This window comes from Prorops nasuta, unplaced genomic scaffold (assembly GCF_024137725.1).
Source record: "Prorops nasuta isolate Cenicafe-Biocafe unplaced genomic scaffold, Cenicafe_Pnas_1.2 PNAS00004, whole genome shotgun sequence".
Classification (NCBI taxonomy): domain Eukaryota; kingdom Metazoa; phylum Arthropoda; class Insecta; order Hymenoptera; family Bethylidae; genus Prorops; species Prorops nasuta.
Genome location: NW_027116801.1, coordinates 1,546,905 through 1,568,498, shown reverse-complemented (window position 1 = coordinate 1,568,498; position 21,594 = coordinate 1,546,905). Strand labels below are relative to the sequence as shown.

The window sequence follows — 21,594 nt, the reverse complement described above, 5'->3', positions numbered from 1 at the left end:
AACTTCCCTCTACGTTTTCACCCATGAAGAATTTTATAACATGACATTTTTACCACATTAAGCTATATAAAGAGATCAATTTCACAATTTCCATAAATATTTAATAAATTAACTAGCTGCGTAGTGTATGGTATTTTTCAATTCACAATCGTGTAATTTGATCAATAATCTTAAACTGCTGCAGTCTCTATGCTCCCCGGAATACGAATCCTTTTAGCCAATCGTACAAACTATACAGGGGGAAACTTATAATTTTTGCTGTGGTCTGCATCACTGATTTTGACAGAAGGTTTTATGTCAATTGGTCTGAAAATTACGGACTATCGCACTAACCGTATTATCCAGAGAACTGTATCCGAAACTACTCCTCCATGTTAAATGTAAAATTGGATTTATAGAGGAAAATGTCTGATGAGTTGGAAGAATACCGCTCTTACGTTCGTTCTGTGAAGCGAGTTTTATTATGGGGTGGTTTGTCGCCAAATAAACAGGATCGTAACACTCTCTACAGGTTTTTACCGGTTTACATTATCTTCTCGTGCATCGTGATGGCATTGGCCTGTACGAATTTCTGCCGGCATTATTACACCAATCTTGATCTTTTTACCAAGGGTGTTAGCTTTTTTGGAAGTGTCACAACTGTCATACTTAAGGTAATTGCTTATTCTCCCTACTATAAAAAATAAATTTTTAATCATGCCGAGAGTTTAAAAAATATAAATCCTATTCTGTTTGCTTCAGACAGTATACATTATATGGTAAAAACTTTTTATTTTTATGCATATTGGTTTAAAACAAATAGTTCTATTATATTGAGATTTATATGACCTATACGCACAATTTACATAGGATACAGAACGTAACCAGTAACCTTTTAAGAAAATTCAGGATGTTATAAAGATTATAGTTTTTAATAATCTATATGAATAAATATGTTGGTGGAAACGTCATATCAAATTTGTGGAAAGACTAAACTATATGATATTAAATCAAGTAATTTTTTATTTGTTCTTTATGAATATTTTTGGGGTTAAATTTTGATGAATGGGAGAGACAATGTCTCAATTTAATATTTGTTTTTGTCAATTTTCGTTATGCATAAGACCTACGAAATAATATTTTTAATTTGAACATTTAGACGCTAATATTTTTCCTACATCGACATGACTGGATTAAAAATTTGAATGACAATCTTGAGGAGCTCTTTGAAAATGCTTTAAACAGGACAAAATTGAGACCGGCGCTTCTTCAACTTCTCCGGCATTTTTCGGGTCCATGCTACTTCTTTACGTTCTTTATTACTGGAATTTTTCTGTTGTACTTAATTCTTCCAATGACACTTGTCATCATTCAAATCACAAAACACGTGGAGCATAAACATTGTCTCTTACCCTATCCTGGATTATTTCCTTGGAAGATCGACGGTTGTGGATGGTTTTATCAATTGCACTATGCATTCGAGAGTCTCACAAGTTGGTTTATCTCGTACGTGACTTGTGGAGTGGACCTATTGTTCGGTTTTTATATTTTAAGAATTTGTTTCGTCCTGAGATCAATGTCCTTCGATATGGAGCACGAGAAATGCGATGATAGTCTCATGAAAGATATCATTATCAAACACAAAAAGCTCCTAAAATGTTCCAAACTTATTCAAAAAATTTATGGTCCAATTGTATTTTTTACGTCGATCATCAGTGCTTTCCAACTATGTGCTCTGATTTTTCAAATATCTCAGGTAATAAGTTGCATTCTTCTACAACTGGTATCTCCTAAAACAGAAATTTAACTAAGTGAGTTTATTCAAATAAATAATATTTGATTTTATTTTTCAGACAAAATTGACAGTCGGCAAAATTTTACTATTCGTATTTTACTCATCCGCAAAAATGGGCCAAATACTAATGTATTCGTGGTATGGTACTCTACTTACCTCAGAAGTAAGTTTATAGTCATAATATTAGATTACAAAGCTTCTTTCAGAATGTGTGTGAGGAGAATATAAATATTATTTTAAAAATAGATCAGAATAATTTTTCAATGTATCAACTTTCTTATTTTCAATATTGTTACTGTTTCAACACTTCATAGAAAGTACCACTTTTTCGATCTTGCTTTATTTTAATACTGATGTTTGGCAAATCAAGAGCTAGCTCTGAAATATTTTTACATTACTTAATAACTGCCTTAATTGAACTGAGATATTTTTTTTTTTTTCTTGACAGAGTGAAAATTTTCAAGGAGCGGTTTATTCCAGCAACTGGTACCTTGCTGGAAATAAGTCTTTCAGCAACGGAGTTATGTTTATTTTGAGACAGAGACCAATAAAATTGACCGCTTTAAAATTTTTTTACATCTCTGCCGATCTTTTCAGCGCGGTAATTAATATATGCATCAATAATTTAACCTATTCGAATCTGGCGATCACAGGTCATAAATGTACTAATTAAAAATGATGTAAAATTCTCATGCTTTATAAGCTGAGGCGTTAGATCATTAGAAATATGTAAAAATTTGTTGTTTATAAAAAATGATCTATTCACAGTGATTCTCAATTGGCTCACGGACATATAGGCTAAATTATGGAATAACTTCAGCCCCATTTATTTGCTTATTAGATAAAAAGAGACGTATAAAAGATCATTAATTGCACTGCATATACTTTAAGGTAGTCATTCTCATTTGTGGGTAGAAAAAATATTAATATATCTTAAAAAAATGTTGTAAGGACATTTTTAATGAAAAATGAACGTCATTTGTTATTGTACTGACAAATGGTGATAATTGAATGAGTCTTATCGAATGATGTATGCATTAATGAAAAAATATATGCCAGGTTCGAAATGGTTGATTCTGTATCATTCAAAATTGTTATTGCTTTTGAAACCAGAAATTGAAATGATTTCTATTATTTTCAGGTTTTAAACACAACATTTTCATACTTTTTTCTATTACGAACATTGGAATCTAGCGAATGATTCGACAAGTCTGCATTAAAACTATGTCGATACTATTTTAGTATAAATAAATATATATATATATTTATCCATTATATCAAGTCTTTGTAATTTCCGAGGTTGTTTGCCGACCCAATCGGTCACGAAATGAAACCTTTCAATCGATTACTCCTTTATGCGAAATTCTATATTTGATAACACGAAATAAATATAATAAAAGAATCACAGAGTTGACAACAATAACGAAGCGTCAATCTTGACAGTGAAAATATATTAATATAAAAGACGACGTCGTAAAAGCCTGGTCCTATTTTGTATAAATAAAAAAGGTGCAGTACTTAAAGATAATAATTAGTACTTACGTATTTATATATTTAATTATATATAGCAGATTTACAATAATATTTCATTTATTTTTAAAACAATTGCTAATTTTTATGTGTCTTCCAACAAACCAAGTCAAGATTGATTTTAATTATGATTATCATTCAGATAACTGAATTATTTATCGTGTATAATAATATAAATTTAACTAATGGAGAAATAATGGAGATACTGCAATATATAATGTTAATAATGATAAAAATCATACTCAATTATATTATTTTTTAACGACAATCAATCTTTTTGCAATTAGCAGAACTTCATTATTATTGTTATAACGTCGTTTTTCCACACATGAAATAATATTAATAAAATTGAATTTATAAACAGCCCAAAATATCTACTACTCTGTCTTGCCAATATCAAGTGAAGAACTTTCACATCAACGACTGTATGAGAAAATAAAAAACAAAACGAAAAACTGTAAGGGAAGCACGATTGCGCAGGACGCATTAGCTTATTCTGCTAAATTCTATATATCATTGATAAAATTGAAGTTGCTCGTCAATTTTGCATAATAACACAATGAGCCCTTCCTGGATATCGTAAAGCCAAGACTGGTATTTTACGAAACTCCAAATAGAAGTTGAAGTTTTTCTATGTAACACAGGAAGTTTCCAAAGGTTGGAATTTCAGTTTGCTCGTATGAAATCATCGATGATGGCTGATCAATTGAGATTGAATAAGAAATATCGCGTATACGAACGATTTGTGCAAAAATGCTTATATCTGAGTGGCTTTGCACTTATCACAAAGGGTTACAAAAATCGATTCTATAGCAAATATATACCAATTTTAGAGGCTATTTGCTGTTTTGTCATGTCTTGTGCCTTTTTTAATTTTTGTCGATTTCACTTATCAAATATTCATCTCCTTACCAAAGGCATCAGCCTACTCGGAAGTTTCTCTTTTACTGTAGTCAAGGTACGTACAAATCAAATATTAATCTGCAATTGAATTTAATTGTAAAAAATCCTTATTAATTGTAGAACGAATATAATGTTTAAAATATTTATTATTTTTTAATGTCTTCGTATACAAACATTTGAATCAATAAAGACATGAAAAAATAGAAACAATAAGATTAGATAATTACTTAGCTTCTACACTAGGAAAATAGAATTACTAGGAATTCTGTAAATTTTTTTATCTAGGCCACTTTTGCAGTAAAGACCTTATTTCATCCATCTAATTAAGTATAATCCAGCAACAGATTTCACCATAGAAAAAAAATCTATATTTCAATCTTTAAATGTAAAATGATGAAAGTTTGAACAATCATAAAATATTTTAGCTGCTGCTAGTGTACTTTTGGCGAAATCGTTTTCGAAAAGTGGATTCCATTCTAAGTGGTCTTTTCGAGGCTTCATTTTCTAGAGAGGGAATGCAGCCAATTATGTTGTCACTTCTGGGCAATTTTTATCACATGGCATTTTTCTATGCATTCGTAGTGACCAGTTTGGGCACAGTTTACATCATTGTGCCACCGATAAGCTACATATTGCAAATAATAAAACACGTTAGTGACAAGAAATGCCTGATTCCATTTCCGGTGATTTTTCCTTGGAAAGTAGAAGGTTGTGGACTTTTCTACCAATTTCATTTTTGGTTTGAAGCAATTACTGCCTTCATAGTATCCTTTGTAACTGTAAGCGTGGACATTCTTTTTGGATATTATGTTCAGCAAATAGCGGCGGTTTTAAAAGTCATCAGTCACGATATAGAGCAGATCAAAACTGAAGAAGAGTATGCTGAAAAGTTAAAGAATGCAATACAAATTCACAATGAATTATTAAAATGTCGAGATATTTTACAAACAATTTATGGACCGATCGTCTTGGGCTTGGCACTCACCAGTACATTTATCATATGCTCCCTTATATTTCAAGGATTTCAGGTACTGTTCACATCTATACCGATAAATAGGATATCTAATTTTAATACATCAGCCCTTGTAATAACTTTGTGAGAAGCGTTTACAGAGAAAAATGTTTTGAATAAAAATTGTAAAATTTCGAAGAAAACATAAGCGGGATCAATGTATTTGACAATTTAAGGTTATTTGAGGGCCACGTGAAGGTCATTTCAATTTTTCCAAATTATATCCACTTCTTTTTATTGCATATTAATTTAGCTTATCTCAAGAGTTTCCAAAATTTTATATGATTTTATTGTGTAATCTAGGAATTTAGTGGATATATCGATTTAAAATTGCTATAGGGTGGGTCTGGTCAAAGTAGTTTGCGCTACTATTAATACTCCCCTGACAGACATGCATATAATAGTTTTTTACATTTTTTTTTCTTTGAAAACTCTTCGCGAGATTACAAGATATGATAAATTAAAATTAGACATCCTGTATATTTTGACCAAATGAAATGTTCTTATGAAAAATTAATATTTGTTCATTTTACCATTCCAGACGAAGATGACCGTGACTAAAATCATTCTTTTTATTCTTTATATGTTTCTGAAAATGTCTCAAATGGGTATGTACTCGTGGTACGGTACCATTGTTACAATAGAGGTGGGTTTGACTGTCATAAAATATTTCATTCTTTTTCTATCACAATGCTCTTTCTCTCAAAAAGTATCGTTTTGCTTAGAGTGACAACTTCCGAATGGCTGCATACAACAGTCCGTGGTATTATTTCGAAAATGTTTCATTGAAAAGAAGTCTTTTAATTATTTTATCGCAAAAAACTATAGTCATTAAAGCTATGAAACTAACTTACATCACTGTTGATCTGTTCGTCGCAGTAAGATTACTTTTAATTACTCTATTAAAACTGCATATTATTTACCTAATATAATTAAATCTTACATTACAGGTCTTTAACACCGCGTTCTCCTACTTCTTCTTATTAAAAAGTCTCGATACAGAATCTGCTTAATATGATTAAAAACAAAACTAAAAATTTAGTAATGTCGTTTAAATGCGAAGAACGAGGAATATTATAAAATTGGGAGAATAGAACTAGAATCCATTGTTATATAGTTCAAGAGTATTTATTCATTATTGTAAAATATGATAACAATAGAAAATTATTTTTATGCTGTATAGAATCGTTTAACAAGATACAATAACACAGAGACTTGTGCATAGGGAATGAAGAGGAAAAATAAAAAAAAAAAGAGAGAAATAATGGAAAAAAGAGATGAAGAGGATTCAGTCTCGTTGGTTATTTGCGATAAAGTTCTATGTTGTGGCAAACGTCACGCGATGTTACGATCCACGAAGTTTCACTACTGACTACTGCTCCCCTTTCCTCCAGTTCTCGAGTAATCCTCCCCGTGATCAAAGCGTTTGCTATATTCTTTCCTTACCTATATCTTGCATGATTTTTTTAACGCACCTTAAATTTTTCTACCTCTCTATAGCATTTACTTATCGCTGCAAATAATAAATGCAATTTAGTATTTAAAGAAATTATAGTTAGCAATTTTTTATCAAAAACTTAACAAAATAAGTGATCAGTGATGATTTTAATTTTCTTCATCAATGCTATTTCTTTTTTTTAATTTTTAAATTATTATTGAAACAATTCAGGAGAACCAGTGGCTGAAACAATGTGTAAACGAAGAGCTAATATTTTTGCAATTTATGCGAGAGCTTTCCGGATTCTATTGGCAAAGCTGTCGCCAAAGATGAAATTTATCACGGAGGAGCAGCGTACGAAGAAGGAATTGGAAGATCTGGTGCTACCGAGTAATGAAGACTGGAGGCACCAAGTCTATTACAGCCTGGTCGAGCTGCAACGTGAATTCGATGCTGAAACTTCAAGCAGAACGTAAACTTGTTTATTAATATATTTGATAAAATTGCAAGAATGACGTGGATCAGCCACTTCATATTTATTTTTGCACCCGTTCTTTCTTAAAACACCGCCAATGCTGATGTGTGTTCGCAATTAAAATTCAAACTCTGGCAAGAATATCCTGAAATTTAAGTTATTTCTAAAACTAACCAAAAATTATTGTATATGAAGGTTATTTTTTATTTTCACGTGGATAAAAGTGTGCGTGGTTTAGGATGAATTCGAAAGTGGGAATGGAAAATAAAATTTGGAACGAGTGGAAACCGGAAGAGCGAAAGTATCCATTGAAAGCGAAAAGAGCGACGAGTTTGCTATCAACGGAGTCATTGACGAACGTCTTAAGGATCGATGGATCTATGACTGAAACTTGTGTCGAGCCAGGCTGGCGTTTGAACGATATCATTCTCGCTGCAAGAGTTTTGCAAAAGTCCCACCCCTCACCAATCTACGCCAATGAAGCTGAAATGAGAAGAGTTTTCGGTTTGGTCTATGACGTTCTAAGATGTGAGTTGTCTGTCGTTAAAACTCTTTAAAACTTGTTATCCATTAAATTTTCCTTGGATGCCAATTTATCAGTTAATATTTCGAGAGCAAGTAAAACAAGAGTCTCAGGTTATCCCAAAATGTATGACACATCTAAATGTTTCGAATACGATAAGATTTTATAAAAATCAATAAGACCAATTATTAATTAATTTTAAATAGCTGACTTCTGCTTATAATTGTATGACCTTGACATCTACATTGAAAGTCATAACGATTTATAACATAGGAACATTTATTTCTTATTGCATAAACTTTTAATCTATCTGAAGAATGTTACAGAGTGCTCTGGGAATTTGAGATAGATTAAAAGAATATGCAAAATAAAATAAATGTTTCTATTTTAAACATTCGTTTTGATCTTCAAAGGACCTACAGTCTGCATTCGATTTTCTGCCTAACCTCAACAATTACGCTTTTATATTTAAATAGCTTGAAAATTTATCAATTTCATTCGAAAAGATATTTATTGTCACTTATAAACTGGTGTATTTTGTTCTCTCATTAAGACAAGAATATTCTGAGAAAAGCTTTGGCGAACATGCAATTTTGGCAAAAGAATAACTCGTTGAAAGAAAAAGAGAGAGTTGTATGGTTGCTGCTTTATGATCTTCAGGCAAGAAGATTTGCTAGATTGGGAGACGATGAGGCCATAGAGATGAGAATGCAGACTTTCGAGGTAAAATAATATGCAATTTAAATTTTCTCAATCCTTGCTAATGATCTTATATTGTTTCACCCATCTAGGCTGCTGGATTGAAGCGAATCGAGGAGGCTTTATTAAGAAACAAAACTAGATTGGCTGCTAGCATTTCTAGATTGAGGATTGCTGGCTCAGCTTTAAGCCTAGGTAAATAATGCAAATTTTTATTAAGAGATTAACATTTTCGTCTAATTCATGTTATTATTCGTTATATAAATAGATGAGCTGCTCCCAAGTCACCTGAGGATAGCCGGTGGTATAAATTGGGGAAACGAACCGGCGATTGCTTCAGGATTCGTTAATGCTTTAAACTTAAAAACTAAGCACGAATATGTCCTTGAAATGTCGAGATTAGGCCTGTATCCATGTTTGGACTGCAGTGCAGCCGAACTAGACGAGGAACATTTCACTTGGGACCCTATATGTCCAAGAATGATCAACTTGCATGAGAATGCGCGTGAGAAACTTGCCGTTTCCGGTTTAGTTCAAAGCCGACGTTTCGTGTTCCTCGTAAGTAACGATAAAACAGAAATATTGCAAGATTTATAGCGATGCTGTCGCTAAAGATTTTCTTTCTTTTGTAATCCTTTTTAAGATATACAGGAAGTTTCGGTGATAGCTCGATATGAATTATGAATACAAATTAGTTACCTTCGACTGACGAGTCTAAATAATGTCTAAATTACTAACAATCTAATATACTTAAAATGATAAGTAACACTAATTATGGCGAAGTGAGACTGACAATTAATTAGTATTTTTTTCAATGCCATGTGTGATTGCACGCAATACTATAGTAATGGCTGAATCCACTCAACAAATAATGACATAAGATATTTTTCAAAATAAAGAACAAATCTAATAATCAAAATAATAGTAATAAAAACCAATATTTCTTTAGTAGCAAAACTGATATGCAGGATGAAACTAAGTATAACTCTTAATAGAATGGTACGAGAGATTTATATTTTGCTATTTTCAAACAATTATAAAATAGTTGAAACAACCCCGTTTACAAAAATATCTGTATGTAACGCATGCGTAATTGGTTGCAATACTCAATATTATACAAAGAGTCTTCACTTGTAGTAGACATAAAAGTAATAATAATATTCTATATAACTACAGTTAAATTTTTGTTTCTTATTTTGTTTTAATTGATAAGGAGAGATCGCTGTGCCTTGGAGCAGCTGTGGTGGCTCAGGCCATACGCAATGGACGTCTTTGTGGACCAGTCATTCTGACACATTCGATTGCACCACGTCACACAGCATATCTGGCAAACCTTCTCACAGATATCGAAGGTGCTGGTAGACTTTTAGCATTTGGTGCTGGACAGAAACGCTACGAATATGAAAAATACCTGAAGAAGTTAGGAATTACACTTCAACAATGTCGTGTGTACTCGGAAAAGTACGACTAGTTGTAAGATTTATTGGCTCCTCTTTTCTTGTACTATAAACATCACTTCACATTTTATATTATACTACAAAAATACATTCTTATACAAATTGCGTTTATACAGGGTCCGTCAGAAAATTTGTATCAAGAGGCGGAGTCCGCTTGAAACCTTGTAGTGGGGACTAAGCGTATGATTGGCCGCGAAGAGAGAGGGAGGGAGGAAGAGAAGGTAACGCTATTCACGTACCTTCTCTGTCATCTCTAGTAGTCTCTTTTTTTAAATGCAAATTGACAACATTTTTTAGCTGATTATTGTCTCTCACTCGCTTGTATTACCTTCTCTCTCTCTCTCTCTCTCTCTGTAGCAGCCAATGAATTTTGGCAATCTGCGTTTCAAAAAGAGGGACTACTAGGAGTGACAAAAATGCGCGACGTGAGTAGTGTTTTTCTTTCTCTCTCTCTCTCTCTCTATCTCTCTCTTCGCGGCCAATCACGCACTTAGCCTCCATTGTGAAGCTTCAAGTAAATCTCCGCCTCTTGATACGAATTATATGACGGACCCTGTATAAGTGTCCAGATAACTATCTTAAAGATGGATAAAGATAGAAAGCATCAAAGATTAAGAATTTTTTGAGCAATCATTTATAAATTCATTTTTATCAAATCGTGTCAGCAGCGGAAATATATTAATTTGTTGAAATGAATAAAATTTAATTATTGAGCTTTATTAAAAACAACTTAGTTCTATATTGTGTATTTGAACAAATAAATTATTACCCGCTACTAGCACGTTTTCATAAAAACAAATTTATTCGATTTTATTCCTATAATTAATGTTATGATAAAAATGATTTTCTTCAGGTACATGGATCCGCCTCCGCTGGCCGAATTAAACAGAGCAACGGTGGTTTTAGCATCGCCACCTTGCAGTTATACCGGCCTGCGAGATATCGTAGATCTTGCGGTGGCTCGCGATGGTGACGCTGCTCTCTTAGAGGCTCTTACCGATCCTGAAAATGAAAAACAGCCCAAAGCTTTTCTATCGGATCAAATGTCGACCTTAAAATACGCATTGACAAGGCCAAATGTTCAGCTTCTGATCTACGAGGTTCACACGATCCTCTCAACCGAAACAACTGAAATGATTCAGCAAGTCGTCGAATATGCCAATAAAATGGCTCTGCAGAAACACACTCACGACCGTCCTGTAATTTTCATTCCGATCAAAAATACTAATGACCTTGGTGAACCTAGCTCTTTGGACCTGATAATATCGACTCAATCTCCTCTATGAAATTTTATCAGTGGATTTTATTATGGGAAGGGCAGGTAGCTTAGGACGACGAATATAATCCCTGATTTATTCAAATAAAATGCTACTCCACTTACTCTTTCTATAGAAATAGTCCTATTTTTATCATGTCATAAAATTTTCTTGAACAAAAATAATCGCAATGAAAATTTTATGGCTTAGAAAAGGACAGGATTGGGTATCATTAATTTGTTGTTGCTTATTTAATTAAAGACGTCCATCAATGTCACTTCAATTTTTTTAAACACACTGATATATTTTTTAATTGCTTTTTTATGTAGATGATCTTGTAAATTTTTCAAAACATTACATGGATATTCCAATTAACTCAAGTGTTTACTAGATATTTTGAATTTACAATCTTTTGTATGTGAGAGAAATTGGAAACGATACAGAAATCGTGCATATTGCTTCAGCAACTGTGCATTGTATTAATAAACAAATTTAGAAACGTGACCTCTTAAATATTTGGATTAAAAAATACTTTCATAAAATGTGTTGAGAAGCTTTCGAGATCAATTAGAAAAAATAACAAAACAGAGAAAATGTCAATTAAAACAACTGTCCAACCATATTCACAGTAATGATAGGAAATTTAGTTATCCTATAAATCATAAAACATTTATTAGAATTATATTTTTCAAAATCCATTTCTTTTTTTAAAAAAATAGGGCACAATTTTGAAATTATACTTCTTGTAGTATAGTATGGGAATCTTGAAGCTTTTGATTTTAGCAAGTAGTTGTAACAACATTTCATTTTAACATCGTGTTCCCTTTCATAATAATTAAATATGTCCAGGGTTACCAGGAGTTCGAAGCTTTCTGCTCTTCACTACAATTTCTTTAATTTAACAGTTTGGTTATATGAATTACAGATAAAGAGAAAGACTCCGTCAAAAGAAATACCTGTAAAGACTTCGAGATCAAACCGATCTCTGAAATCAGGGCAAGATAGGAGGGAACAGATCGAGTCATCTCTGGACATTTCCAACGATGATGATAAACCTTCAATCATCCCTAATGATATAAAGGTTTGCTACAATCGAGGTTGGACAACTCGAAATACTGGAACATGAAAATTGCTATCTTTTACTTTCTTTGCACTAAAAACTCTTTAAATGGAATTATACAGGGTGTTGATCGCTACTAATATGCATATATGCAATAAAAAATAGATGGTTCCATTAAATAAAATAAAGATAACTTCTTGTGACGTTTTAATAAACTTTCAACATCAAACCAATAGCATCATCTAATGTCACCCTCAAAAATTATACAATCCTTGTTCAAACTGTTTTCTCTACTTGGCTTTTTCTTCAAGATAAAGAAAATTATAAGTGGTCACGTATAGCCCATTTTTTACTTCTTAGTGCGAGATTCGATAGATTTTAACACAATGATCTCTCCATTAATCAATAATATACCTGTATATCGGTTGAAATCACATTTACCTTTAATTCAAGCTTTTTAAACGATAGCAAAACTTGAATTTCGATTGACTTGTCGAAATTCGATCATGACTCAGTTTACATTGAATAAATCGTCAGTCCTGTCCATAGTGACGCGTAAAGAAATCCTATAGGTACCAGACAGTGACTTATTCGAGATTGGTAACATCGATGAAATTTGTGGTCTGAAAACCAGTGGTATGCTGCATCCTGGCTGCTTTCTGGCAGTCGTGAAACGCAAGGAAATGATGCAGTTCAATTCTCTGTTCATGATCAAAGAAGCGGAAGCTCGGGGACTATTTGGTAATCCAGGCAAACAGAAGCTAGTTATGAAGGAGGAAAATCTAACGGTTAGAAGACTCTCGCAAGATAGTAAAAGGGGAAACCGTAGGCGATCCAAGGTAACAATTGAATTAAATCACACACATATCAGAGTTGCTAATAATTTTTTTCTTAAGTTTCATATATACATATATTACGCAATGTTGTCCTGAATTACTCTAATGGTTAAATTTCTGCCAAAAAATGAATACTTCGGATCTTGAATTACTCAATTGTTAATTTCTATAAAGCTGTATTTGACGAGGAATAAGGAATATACTGCGAAACTTATTATATTTTAGATCGAGATAGATCGAATAGCAGCCCCCACTCATACTTTTATGGTTCGAGTTAAAAGACTGAAGGAAACCTGTCCACGTCTCAATAAGCACAATCTTAGACAGGAGAACAGTTGTATAACTCAGGTACAGCACGCCAAACGCTTGGAAGCTCGAAGAAGATGGTCAGAAGCGATCAGTTTTATCATGAAAATCGGTTCATCCCAACAGCACTTAAAGAACAAATTCAAATTGACACGAATTGATCCATTCACTCAAAGAACCCTTTATAGTCCCCGCGTTTCAAAATTACTGTTCCCACAGGATTATGAAAGTGTTAAAACAGCTTGATGACAAATGACTAACTTTTTTTGAATATCAGTTTTATATCAGATGGCAAAAAAGAAACGTGAAAGTGCGAGATAATACTGTTTATTAATTATATTTCTAACTACAGATATGCCTAATTAAGGAAGTATATAGCGTGACTGATACTAATCAACTAAATTATTATTACAGACGACGCGCTTTTACCGAAATGCAAAAAAAGGAGAAAGTTAAACTCATTAAACTTTTAAAAACTAAATTTCTAATTAGCTCGGATCTAATTTAGTTTATTCGTTAAAAATAATACATCTGTGCAATTGCTTGCAGCACGATATTTCAATTCATACATCAAATAATTTTTAACTGATCGCGCGTCGACGTTAGCAATATATTATTTTTTTATTAAATCTTAACATCTACATTGTAATCGTGAAATATGAGGCTCTTACACAATTATGATTAAAATTCGTCTGTAAATAAAGCCGTTTTTTCTCACTTACGCACACATAAATGATTTTTAATTAAACTTCTTTCTTATAAATTAATAAGAACTGTTAAAAAAATGAAAACCTGTAAATGATTACATCTTTTGGGGTCTTGGGTTTCAACTACCAAAAATTACCTCCTCTTCAATAAATATAAAATTATATTCCTCCTTGATACATTCTTATGTGTTAATTTCACACCAACATTAAAAATATTATATTAATACAATCCATTCAAATAAAATAATAACAAATCAAATGTTATGAACAATTTCTAACAATAGTTCATGATCATCTCAATTTTGTTTTGGTAAGTTTTACCAATCATTGTCATCTGTGTCATTGCCAACGCCTAAACTGGCAAATAAGGTATCTCGTACTTTAGGGCGAGGATCTTTCGTTATTTTTGTTGGAACTGCTTTTGTTTCTCCAAGCATCCATTCTAGTTCTGAAAACATCAATTTATAATAATATGTTGTTATACATGGTGTTTAAGTCGTGGATATAAAAAGTTCGTTTATCCTCATATATACTCGTGTGAGTGCCAGCTAGGGTAAAATGATGGGGGAATAACCTACTAGTTACTATCTCTGATTGCCTGGATAAATGTTTTTATGCTTTAAACGCAAATTTTCAACAAAATATAGTTTTATCGAAGTATGTTTAACCCCGCTAGAAAAGTGAGATATTTTTACGTGATAACAATATGTAAAAAAAAAATTGAACTCATTTAAAATAGCGTAAATGTATATTAAAAACTTCTCCATGTCTCCACACTAAAAATAACAAAATAGAAATTGTGAAAAAAATGAAGCATCATATCTCAATAAGAAATATGTTCCAAATTATAAGAATATTTAAGATGTGAAGCAAAAAATCAGTTCCTAGTTTGATGAAATAGCTCATATGTATTTTTAGTACTTTTACAAATCTATAAAATGGTTTCTTTGGTTTACCTTTTAATTAGAATGTGTTTAAGGGCATATGAAGGTCACTTTAAATGCTTTTAACTGTAACTATCTAATTTTTGTTGTATATTTTAGTGGTTGATCTTGAAATCTTTCCAAAAAGCACTATATGAATATACAATTTACACTAAGCATACACAAAATATACATTTCTAAATTTATCTAAAGATTCGTTCTTTCTAAAGTAGTAAAATATTAAATAATAATATCTCATAAACAGCTGGGTTTAATAATACATTTACAGTATTTTAGAAGATACTCAAAATCAGCTACAAGAATATTTATTAAAAAATATATCATTCAATCTAAAAAACAATAGTTTTAATCATGACAAATTCTTAAAAGTATTACAAAATTCTTCCATAATATATGTTACTTGAGAATGCTTAGTTTTTTGGATACTTAAGGGATAAGGATGATTTGTGATATTGTTTATAATAATCACTATCATTTAACACATATATATAATTTCACATACCTTCTACTGATAATTTCATTCCTCTTAATTCAATAGGTCCTATTATCTGTTTAATCATTTGGCCATTATAATAAACAAATATAGTTGGAAGATTGCTGTCTGGCCAATTAGGTATACATGTAGTAGATATACTTTTCAAAAATTTTGTGCATGGAAATTTTCTTGCAAGCTCTTCAAGATGATTATTAATTAGTGAACAAAGCGGAATGCTAAAATGAGTGTAATACAGAACATAAGCTACGCGTTAAACCTACTATATAAATATATACATTTAATATTTCATTTTAATATAGAATATTATCAATTTACCCAGACTTATATAAATGCAGAATTACCCAAATATCTTCCCCAGCACAGTTAACTTCTTGAACATAATCTACAGCTGATATTTCTTTCACCGAACCATACTTGGCTTTATTTGCTAGTTGTTGCATTTCAGATATTCTTTTTCGACGATACTCTGCCAAAACTCTTTCGTCTTCCTCATCTTCTAATTCATCTAATTCATCCAATGTTTTACTTTCCAAACAATTAACCACTAAAACATGAATTAATAATTTCATTTTTTTATTTTACCAGCAATAGAAATTTATTAGTAACATACCTTTGCCAGTTTTTTCATTTATTGCATTTTCTACCAAATTTACAATTTGATCTTCAGTTACTTCTGCTTCCTTCTTTTTGGCAGGAATGATTCCTTTTTGCCTCAGAATATCATTCCATTCAGTATCTTCATTAGGATTTTGCTAAAATGATTTTTACCTTATAAGGAAACTCAGAGCAAACTAAATTTATTTTTAAACGCTATTTTCATTTTAAACACTTACCATGATTTAATTAATAGTTATAAAGTGTATATATTTATCATTAAATCAAATGTCTTAATGAAAAAATATATATTAATTTAAATTAAAGTAAACTTTATAAAAAACAGCTGATTATATCAAAGCCAGTGATATATGTATGTACTATACTACATACGTCCGGACTCCGGAGCAGGGAGGGACTGCACTTGTGCCCGATTGTGTAGGTAGAGATTTGTAAAGCTAATTGGATTGGTAAGTTCCCTTGGAGAATATTGGCAATGGCCGGGTTCAAAATCTTACTTTGGTTGGGCCACTTTGGGGTCACAATTCTCGGTAGTCGGACATTTGGCCGAAGAAATTTTTTATGGACTAGACTCTCTACAATAACGTGAATATGATCAAAGTCTGCGCACGGCGCACGCCTCAATATTCTCAGAGTTCTCAGTACTGCTAACCTCACATAGAAAAATTACTACTTACGATTGGTATAAATTGTCGCCGTCCACGGCTCCGGCGCGGCCGGCACAAGAGAGTGCAAACACTGCAAACTGGCACTTGCACAGAAGTTAGTTCCACTGGTTCCATTTCTCCAACTCCACCGACGTGCACCGACGTCTCTCGGCTCTCCTCGTCTCGCCCTCGCCTCACCTTGCTAGACGCTATATAGGGCTTCATTCACTTGCCGTTATTGCTTACTTTGCTTGCCTGTTGTTTTGTTGTCGGTGCCGGTTCAAATCGAAAAATAGAGTTTTTACTGTTTTCACTCAAACCCGACAAAAGAAATAATAAATTGTGTTTAAACGTATATTTCTAAAAATCGAGGCCAATAAGAAGTTTAATTCGTTCCAGCTTTTTATTTTTTAATTAATTTGTACGAAGTATAGATCTTTTGCAGTGAGTTTGTTGAAGCGAATCATATAATTGCCTCCAACCAAGTAGGAGTCCGGACTTCAGAGACCACTAGGGCAGCTAGACCTGAGAGAAAGCTTCATACAGAGCCAATGATCAACCCCAACCATAGTCAGTACTAGATATGTACCAGGCATTCAAGTACTTGCAAAGTTTTCAAGTCCTAATAACAACTGATCAAACTCCAAATTAGCTAACGTAGTGAAGAATTGAATAGTGAAGTCAAGCGAGGTTTCCTTCCTCTTTCACTTTACTCCTTTTTCTGTCTCTTTTCCAATCTTACTCCAGTTCTTAGTTTCAGAAGATACGTGAACATTTTTAGTGGATTTTTTAGTGTTTATAACTAATACTACATTTGCGTGTTAACGTTATATTTCGCTTGCTTATAAAAGAATCGAGTCAAGCGTTGAAATTGAGTGAAGACTGCAAGCTAGTAGCAAAGAGAGAGAGTAATACCATATAGTACTCTACACATACTAGAGTACTACTATAACTACAAGTAGCTTTTTGCTCGTTTTAAGATAAGCAACGAGGAAAAGAAAGGGCTTGTAAGAAGGGCGTGATCATCCGGTTTATACGCGTGCCATTACCGCATAGCTTGTGTGCGTATATATATACATATATATATATATATAATAGTTATGGGTAAGACGCCAAAGAAGGCGGCCCCTGGAGGTGACGAGAGGAATTTGTACGATCGAAGGCTTAAATCAACGACCGCGGCGTCAATTTCAGAAACAAGCCTCGCCGAAAGCCAACGCGAGACTGAGAATTCCAACAGGTTTGTAAAAGTAATCAATTCATCGAATTCGGGAGTTGCTACAGAATTCCTCTATGCTCCACTCTTTTACCTATATCACAAAGACAGAAAAATACTATACATTCTGTTCATGATCATAAATGATTGAGTTTTGATATAAATATAATTATAATTTATAAAATATATGTAATCTATGTATATGTGCTTAATTAAATGAAGCTACTAGATTATATACTTCTTTAAGTCTATTTTCTGATGTAACAACTATTTTAGCTATGATTTAAATTGAGTATCGGTCAAATGTTGATTTATTTTTTAAATATTATTTATTTCTTGTAATAGTCAGTTCTTTGTATTACCAGAATTTAAAACAAAAGTTTTATATCATTGTCAGCAGTCTTAAATTTCCTCTCGTCACCTGATATATTTCTTCTATTGCATACAATATTAGAAAGAGTATCGTAAATTATACCCTCATGTTCCTGTACCATATTTGAAATTAGCAATTCTTTGTTTCAGAGCAAATGTGAGTGGTATTCAAAAAAGAGCTTATGGTAACGCAGGCACAGCAAAGAATTTAAAGGTAAATGTTACTTTATGAAAAAGATATTTGGGACTATTTATAGCAATGGTTAGACATTAGTTGCATTAGTTTGGCATAGTTACATTTATAATTTTTCTACAATATTTTTCAGAAGCTCGGTAACCTTCCAAAACGTTTAAGTAAACGGCCTGGCAATACAAATAAAAAATTAATATCAACAGCAAAAGGATTACAAGAATATTATACCGATATGAAACCTGAATCTGTAGAGACTGAAAATACGATCAGTATTTCATTGCCCAAAACTGATGCTGTGAATGACTGTACTGAAGACAAAGAAATTATACAGAATAAGCAAGAAACTATAGGGCAAGGTAAAGAGGAAGATATACTTGATAAACATGGAATTAATTTGGAAGATGTACACAATGAATCAGGAAAAGTGACTACTGACAAAATAGTACTGAGTAACTCAAGTGTACCAGTTGAAAATAGTAATTTGGAGCATAAAAATGGAAATATAGATTTACATGAAAATGGCAGGGTGGAGAATGACCAGGAAGAGGAAGCTGACATGAATATTAGTTTAGCATTGGAAGAAAATTCTTCCAAGAGTAATGAGCAACTATCCAATAATGATACTTCTGAAAGTAAACAAAAGGGTGAGTCTAAAGACCAAGAAAGTGAAAATGTTGAGCTTCGCTGCCAAAGCGACAATACTGCCGAAGACGATATCCAAAGCTGCTCGGTAGATATTGTTGAATCAACCACGTGTGAATTAACAGAGAACTCGGATCCTTTAACGCAGACTGAAGATGAAAGTAACCAACTAAAATTCAATAAAGAGGCTGATAATAACGAATCATTTATTTGCTACAATTCGTCAGTAATGCTAAGAGATGTTCAGATAAAGTTGAGTGACTGCTTGAAGGATAATTCGAAGCTTTTCGATGAAAGCAACGCAGACCTTAACACGCCGAGCCAATTAACAAAAGATGCTTCTTTTGGCAAATCAATAAGGAATATCTCTTGTAGACGCTCACTTAATCGAATGCGTCATGTAACTATGAGAGAAAATCGGATATCTCCCAACAGCTCCTTATTTGTGAATACTTCTGGCATGTCGTTGCCAGATGAGCTGGGTGAATCGAAAATCTTACATTACCGCAGTGGTCTTAACGACTCGCTATCAAGTAACGGTAGTAGTCTGGATAAAAAGCGTAAACTCAAACTGGACGACTCAGTTTCTGCAAAAAAACGCAAAACAGATACAGAGTCGGGCTTGTTAAATGCTTCTATCAGTTACTTGAAGAGTTTTCGAATGCCTATTCAAGTCCCTGCACCAAGTTTTGGTATTTATAAGCTATCTCCTAGTAGACTTTACAATACAAACAAACCAAGCGAGGAGAGTAATACAGAGGTAATCACAGAAAATCCTCCTGAAGGAAGAAAATGGTGTATCATTATGTAAAAATATAAAAGAGGCGGAAATATTTTCACAAGATAAATCTTTTATAAATTTAATGAGAATGTTATAGAAGGGGAGTAATCTATAATATTTTATAAAGAAAAAAATTTGAGATTTTACGTAATTAAGAGATAGTTGACTTATAATCTATCATCATTTTTATTATTACGATTATGATTATTATTTTTAATCAGTATCTGTCACACCGTGGCACGTTAGTACGTGTGGCTTCGCGGTTTATTTTATGTAGATATTTATTCATCATAACGTTATATATCGATATATCTGTAAAATCCGGTTTACTTTACTTTTACTTAAGAGCTTTATGTCTGACCCTATATATTCATGTTAAACTACGATATAAGTCTGTTGACAATGTCCGAAGATTTTTTGTGTTGCGTCCAATACTTGCCCTGACGATATAGAAATAGGAAGCAATGAATTTTGAGTATCGTATTATTGAGTTTATTGAAGAAAGTTACTTCATCGCGTAAATGTACTTATTGTAAACCTAAGATTTACAATAAATGTTTATTATCAAATATTTGTATTACGATCATTTTAGAATGATATTCATTTGTTAAGAATGCTTTAAACTTTTAAAGTGATAACAGCGCTGCCAAAAATGGCACGTAACTTGTAACTATTTGACTAAAGTAAATATATATTATAAATAAAAAGATGTAATTTTAGCGAACTCTCTGTATGCTACTATGTTGAGTAGACTTGAAGCAACTTATGGAGCATTAAATAAAATGCCTTAATAACTCGTATACTGAAATTTAGATAGAAGCGTATGAAAAGTAAAGAGAGTACATACAGTATCATTTGAAAAATAATTTTTGGATGCTAAATTGTATATTATTATATGATTATAGATGTGTGTATGTAAGGTGAAAAGCTTTGTTTCCATTGGTTTATCCCATGAAATTGTGATTGCAGAAATTGTTAAATTATTATTAATAATTTATACGAATAATTGGTACGTGCCTGCGAAACTACAAAATACGTTGTTATTGCAAATTTTGATACTCTTATACATGTACAAGTTGACTCGACCAAAGTTTAAACGCTAATTTTTTTGCTATAATATTTTATTAGGTTTATTTCTGCAAAAATGGTTGAGCTATTCGCTCCGCTTGCATTTGAATAGAAACATAATTAAGTGAGGATGTACACATAGTACGTAGTACATATGCATGCTATCATCGCTAACTGTAAGCATCTTTTGCCATTTTTGTTGAACTTTTTTCGTACACATATATAGAATTGGACATTCTTACTTGATAATATTAGTGTTGAAATGCACGGGCCGACTGGCACTAGCAAAATTGACACTATTAGTGACACGGAGCGAATATCTTACGTCAACTTATATATAATCATTATTTTTATAATTCCGAGATATAATCGAATAAGCTAAGGTTAGAGAGTAGTCCACATTTTACTTTTATACCCGTTTAATAGAGAAAGACATTAGAAAAGACATTAGAAAAAATGTATATAAGTATTAAGAAGTTTAAAATAAAATCGGAGCTTTAACGGGAAAAAATGTATGGAGCGTTTTTATTAAATTATCTTGTATATAATAATTCATCTGTTTCCGCAAAGCAATGAAATAATTAATTTATAAACAAATAAGGAGAAAAGCGCGCTAATAGCGAAGCATCAACGTGACTTTTCCA

General features: G+C 32.3%; 4 protein-coding genes across 9 annotated transcripts; 3 read left to right on the top strand and 1 right to left on the bottom strand.

Annotated features, from left to right (window-relative positions):
• Positions 1 to 381: 381 nt before the first annotated feature.
• On the top strand, positions 382 to 6,404 carry LOC136772714 (odorant receptor 9a-like). The gene is made up of 9 exons (XM_066725844.1): positions 382 to 653; positions 1,139 to 1,735; positions 1,833 to 1,937; positions 2,223 to 2,375; positions 2,916 to 2,967; positions 4,673 to 5,235; positions 5,761 to 5,865; positions 5,945 to 6,097; positions 6,170 to 6,404. Exons 1-9 carry the CDS (start codon positions 405 to 407, stop codon positions 6,230 to 6,232), a joined length of 2,040 nt encoding a protein of 679 aa, XP_066581941.1. The 5' UTR covers positions 382 to 404; the 3' UTR covers positions 6,233 to 6,404.
• Positions 6,405 to 6,908: 504 nt separating this feature from the next.
• Positions 6,909 to 13,515, top strand: LOC136772713 (putative methyltransferase NSUN7). Its single transcript, XM_066725843.1, has 10 exons — positions 6,909 to 7,129; positions 7,371 to 7,660; positions 8,209 to 8,378; positions 8,447 to 8,549; positions 8,623 to 8,912; positions 9,568 to 9,815; positions 10,665 to 11,010; positions 11,993 to 12,148; positions 12,700 to 12,966; positions 13,189 to 13,515. The coding sequence occupies exons 1-10, from the start codon at positions 6,909 to 6,911 to the stop codon at positions 13,513 to 13,515; spliced, it is 2,418 nt and encodes an 805-aa protein (XP_066581940.1).
• Positions 13,516 to 14,119: 604 nt separating this feature from the next.
• On the bottom strand, positions 14,120 to 16,841 carry viaf (viral IAP-associated factor). Its single transcript, XM_066725686.1, has 6 exons — positions 16,709 to 16,841; positions 16,250 to 16,606; positions 16,027 to 16,168; positions 15,732 to 15,960; positions 15,423 to 15,631; positions 14,120 to 14,424 (listed from the first exon to the last, which is right to left on the bottom strand). The coding sequence occupies exons 2-6, from the start codon at positions 16,250 to 16,252 to the stop codon at positions 14,294 to 14,296; spliced, it is 714 nt and encodes a 237-aa protein (XP_066581783.1). The 5' UTR covers positions 16,253 to 16,606; positions 16,709 to 16,841; the 3' UTR covers positions 14,120 to 14,293.
• Positions 16,842 to 17,108: 267 nt separating this feature from the next.
• LOC136772595 (dentin sialophosphoprotein-like) lies at positions 17,109 to 21,466 on the top strand. 6 transcript variants are annotated; one of them, XM_066725675.1, is made up of 4 exons: positions 17,109 to 17,248; positions 17,659 to 17,918; positions 18,417 to 18,480; positions 18,593 to 21,465. In XM_066725675.1, exons 2-4 carry the CDS (start codon positions 17,779 to 17,781, stop codon positions 19,910 to 19,912), a joined length of 1,524 nt encoding a protein of 507 aa, XP_066581772.1. In that variant the 5' UTR covers positions 17,109 to 17,248; positions 17,659 to 17,778; the 3' UTR covers positions 19,913 to 21,465. The 6 variants fall into 6 exon arrangements, with proteins under 6 accessions (XP_066581772.1, XP_066581771.1, XP_066581775.1 ...); XM_066725674.1 differs by lacking the exon at positions 17,109 to 17,248 and adding an exon at positions 17,450 to 17,586; XM_066725678.1 differs by lacking the exon at positions 17,109 to 17,248 and adding an exon at positions 17,450 to 17,586 and having other exon boundaries at positions 17,659 to 17,739; positions 18,593 to 21,463.
• The last annotated feature ends 128 nt before the right edge of the window (positions 21,467 to 21,594 follow it).